The sequence below is a fragment of the Cotesia glomerata genome, linkage group LG6 (genome assembly GCF_020080835.1).
Source record: "Cotesia glomerata isolate CgM1 linkage group LG6, MPM_Cglom_v2.3, whole genome shotgun sequence".
NCBI lineage: Eukaryota > Metazoa > Arthropoda > Insecta > Hymenoptera > Braconidae > Cotesia > Cotesia glomerata.
The window spans coordinates 10,461,275-10,466,402 of NC_058163.1; the positions used below are offsets into that span (position 1 = coordinate 10,461,275).

General features: G+C 35.5%; 1 protein-coding gene across 1 annotated transcript; it reads right to left on the minus strand.

Moving 5' to 3' along the window:
* Window positions 1–1,618: 1,618 nt before the first annotated feature.
* Window positions 1,619–4,465, minus strand: LOC123267894. Its single transcript, XM_044732781.1, has one exon. It carries the CDS (start codon window positions 4,463–4,465, stop codon window positions 1,625–1,627), a length of 2,841 nt encoding a protein of 946 aa, XP_044588716.1. The 3' UTR covers window positions 1,619–1,624.
* Between the last annotated feature and the right edge of the window lie 663 nt (window positions 4,466–5,128).

Here is a 5,128-nt window from a genome sequence, read left to right on the forward strand (position 1 = left end):
TTAATATTATTTAATTAATTAATTATATAAATAATTATTACTTTTAATAAATTAAAACAATTAATGTTTGGTGTTTTGTTATTTTTAAACAACATTCCCTCATCGTTCACAGCGCTCCAGGCCTTTTTCACTCATATTCCACATCCTTATACACTTCCAATAAGTTAGTAATTTTTTTCGACACTAGAAATTCTCTAGAAATTATTCACATGGCAAAACAACGTTTGCCGGGTCAACTAGTATATATATATATATATATATACAGGGTGTCCCAAAAGTCACGGACGCCATTGTAGCATCTGATGAAAAAAATAATTCTGAGACGAAAAGTCCTCAGCCATTTTTCAATTAACCGCATAGATAATTAATTATTAATTAAAAATAACGTCTCTTTATTTGTTAGAGAGAGAGCGCCAGTGTCCAGTAAAGTATGTGCCAAACAAAGACACAACAAAGACATAGCTAACGTAGTCACACATATTTACTTACACATTCACACGTGCAAGCGTCTTCGTTGGATCGCACTTGACTTGACACTAGCGCTCTCTCTCTAACGCATAAAAGGGCGTTATTTTAATTAATAATTAATTATCTATACGTCTGATTAAAAAATGGCTAAGGACTTTTCGTCTCAGAATTATTTTGTTTATCAGATGCTACGATGGCGTCCGTTACTCCTGGGACACTCTTTATATATATATATATATATATATATATATATATATATATATATATATATATATATATATATATATATATATATATATATATACTAGCTGTTACTCGCCCGCTCCGCTGGGCGCTTTATAGAATTGCATTTTTAGATCTAGACTTGAAATTTAATTAGAGTATTGTTTTAACTTTCACAGATTCCCAATTCTATCAAATTGGCATGCACCTTTTATCCATATAATTATTCTAGCTAATATTCATTGTAACTTTCAATGTGCAATCATTATAACATTCCCGTATCTTTCTTACAAAAATGAATAATAATTGATATTAAAAAAAAAAAAATTTGTAATGAGCATTGAAAGTTTCAGTTAAAGAAATTGCAGGTCTCATAAGTGAAGCAATCTGCCTAGTATATAAACATAACCAATAGAATTAAAAAATTTATTTTAAACAAATCACAATCGTATATAATAAATTTAGTTACAATAAAAATTCATTATTTCTAAGTCGAAAAAATATAGGTACCGGATAAGTAATCACCACCATATCATATACTAAAACGTTCTCCGAAACACGCTGCATCTTATGGTATAAGTATTATTCCGATCGGTTCAGTAGTTTTCGCAGTATAACCGAACAAAAAAATCAGCTCTCCATTTATTAGTATAGATACTAGCTGACCCGGCAAACGTTGTTTTGCCATGTATGTTATTTCAAGAAAACATTTTTTTAATTCAATGAAAAGAACTATCTTTTGTAAGTGTGCGGGGATATATTTATAATCGAAAGCGTTATAAACAATAAAAGTATGTTTTATTTAGGTTAATAAATTAATCTTTATTAAAGTAACGAATATATTTTAAATTACAATCCTTGATAGCTATTTAAACATCAAAAATAATTATTCATATTTTTACTATCAATTATGGCAGTTGAAAAAAAAAAAAAATTAATCTCTCAGCGCAATAGAGTGTACAATATTCTTGGTTAGTCCGTCTTTAGCCAACACAAACAAACTGGATGGTTTTCCCACGCGAGAACATGCTACATATAGTTGTCCGTGAGAAAAGCACGGTGTTTCCAAATCTAAGCCACATACAGACAATGTTTGTCCTTGTGACTTATTGATCGTCATAGCGAATGCCAATCTAATTGGGAATTGAGTGCGTTTGAATTCAATTGGCACATCTGTGGGAATCATAGGGATTCGTGGCAGCGACACATTCTCGCCTTGAAACTTGCCATTCAAGATGATGGCTTCAATAACGTTTTTCATTAATTTTTTAATGACTAATCGTGTGCCATTACATAGCTGTGGTGGGTTCAAGTTACGAAGCAGAATAATCGGAGATCCAACCTTTAATTGTAAATGATGTGGTGGCATGCCTGGCAAATCCAATGAATTTAAAAACTCAATTGGATAATTCACAATCTGGTTGGTATCGCAAACTGCATCGATAGATTTGTATGACATCAGGTCCCCAGGCCACAGCTGTTGTATTTTTAAATTTAACCCATTGACGTCCACATTTTTAGCTGCCAAGATCGCTCTTTCTGCCAGCCACTTATGATTTTCATATTGTGTGTGTACGTCGGGAAATATATGATCGATAAGAGTATTTTGCGAGTCGATGATTGTGCAGAAGTTCGTCTGTAATTTTATGCATCCAGTATTTTCATGTACAGCAACTTTCCCATCGCCAATATCTAACAGTTGTTTAGAGAATGTTTCGGCGGATGGATCCGGAAGCATTTGAACGCGCATGTTCATCGTAAGTTGTACTTTTTCAACATTACGCCATAGTCGCGATGATTTTAAGCAAGCGTTAATTTCATCAGCCCACGTTGAACGTGGAATAACAGGAAGTGTTTGTCTGAAATCACCTGAAAGGAGTAACAAAGTGCCGCCAAATAGTTTATCGTTGTTTTTTATATCCTTTAATGTCCTATCCAATGCCTCAAGCGAATGTTTGTGCGCCATAGTGCATTCATCCCAGATAATAATTTTACGTTGTTTCATCACTGTGGCCATAGACGATTGTTTTTTTATGTTGCACACTGCATCTGGATTATTTTGAATGTTCAACGGCAGCTTAAATGCTGAATGAGCTGTTCTGCCTCCATCTAATAAAGTAGCTGCAATGCCAGAAGATGCAACGGCCAATGCGATGCCATTTTTTGATCGTATTTCGGCAAGAAGTAGCGAAATAAGAAATGTTTTGCCAGTTCCACCTGGTGCATCTAAAAAAAAGAATCCTCCTTGTCCTGCCGAAACTGCCAGCATGATGCGGTTGTAGATAATTTTTTGTTCATCATTTGGTAGTGGAGCATTGCGACTAACAATGCTTGCCATTTCTACAGTATCGTACTGTAGTTCACGATTCATATCTGTGTTGAGTAAATCAGATGCACTTCGATTCGGTGAGCTCATACCGAAATGACTGATTGGTAAATTCGCAATAGCAATGCAAAGATCCTCGATAGCAATCAATGCTTCATTGTACATTGCATCACTGAATGATATTGCTAGATCGTTGCACCTTGTACGATGTCGATACAATATATCATCAGTCATTGAATCTTTGTGATTATCCCACAACATTTGTGCTCCGACCGGGAAACATGTAGTCAATACTATAGCAAATAGTAGACGAATTTGTTTTCCTGTGCAGTTTAATACTGCTTCAGCAAGCATACTGTCCCAATGGTTGTCTTCTTCTAGCAAGCCTAGAGCAAGGCATGCATCTTTATACGTAGGATACTGTTGTCCATCTACCTTCCGTATATCTTGAAATGACAATGGTCCGGTGAAATTAACTAACAATAGTCGCAGATAAAAGCACTCAGTTTGCCTTGGATTGACTGTATATACACAACCCAAATTATTTAATTTGAATAAACCGGGGTACGGATCAACTGGTATCCCTTTCTTACGGGGCATCCATTGTTTCGACTGAGTCCATGTAAAATACCGTGGAACTTCAGAATAGTGCAGTGTTTGAGCAAAGGCACCAAAAGCATCCGCACGATTGCACAGTTCAAAAAATTCAGTGAGCGTAGTTTTTGGTGGATTTATAGCACGATCAAGCGCTGTATCGTTGGTGAAATATACGCGCTGGCCGTTTTCAAGATGGACAGCTAAATGGATAACTGCTGGATCCTGTTCATGAATAGGGAAACCGAAAATGCGCCAGACAGCTTCATTGGAACTGATATACCTGCCAATTTGGTAAATCGTAATTTCATCATTTTCATTCACTGGAGGAGAATTAACATTAGTATTTTCAACCCTAAATACAGCCATATCACTTCCTTTATGCATATACTTGCAAATATATATGATACTCTTCACCGAACTGCATAACTCAACATTAATATGAGCATCGAATGTTTTGCTCAGCAAAGGTGCATATGGTACCACCCAACGATTATCAATGTCGATGTCTGCCTTATTGATAGTTTTAACGAAAGATTGTCCGCCATTTTCGGTACTTCTTCGACGATATATTGGATATCCGTCAACATGTGTGACCGTATCGTTAGTAAAATCTTTAGGAAAACGCTTTGTACATTTTCCGTCCACCATGCAAGGTGATGAAGGATTCAGATTTCCGCACGGACCATGAATCATGTTTGTAGTAACAATATCAAGTAGTAATTGATCAGTAGACGGATCTGGAATCTCTGCAGAAATCAAACTATCGATGTCATCAGCACGTATTTTGTCGACCAACCAAATTAAAATGTGAGCATGAGGTAATCCACGCTTTTGCCACTCAACTGAACACATCCAACAACGTGTGGGGCCAAATATATGCAATTTGGTAATAAAGTTGATTAAAGACTTTAATTTTTATTTAAACACACGTGCTGTAATGTCATGACGATGTATTGCATGTTGTCCTGGTAATAGCAACGCTAATTCCATACTTAGGCGCTTAAAATTGCACCAATGACGTTTTTGAGCTTTTCGAGCTCAAAAATACAATTTATGGTTTATTTTGAGCTCTCCGAGCTCAAAGAGATTGCTTTCCTATGCTTTAAAGCTCTTCGAGCTCAAAAGTCTGATAGAGATTTGATAAGACACTATTTCTTGAATTTTTAAACCGCAATAACTTTTGAATGAATAAACCGATTTTTACGCGATTAGAAGCATTCGACGCAGTTTTTCAAGCCTCACAAAGAATCTTAAATTTTGAATTGATCGCGCTAGGAATTTTGGAGTTATTCCGAAAAAACACTTTTTTCGGTTTTCTTTCGTTCACGATATCTCTCGAACGAATCCAACCGATTTTGACCGGACTGGTGGCGATCGACGTGGTTTTTGAGGGTTAAGAGCTCATTAGTTTTAAAATTGAACCTTTAAGCCGTTTAAAAGTTATTCCAAAAACCACATTTGGAAAAAATTTTTTCAGTTTTTTTAAGATTTCTCAAAATCTATCGATCTGAATCG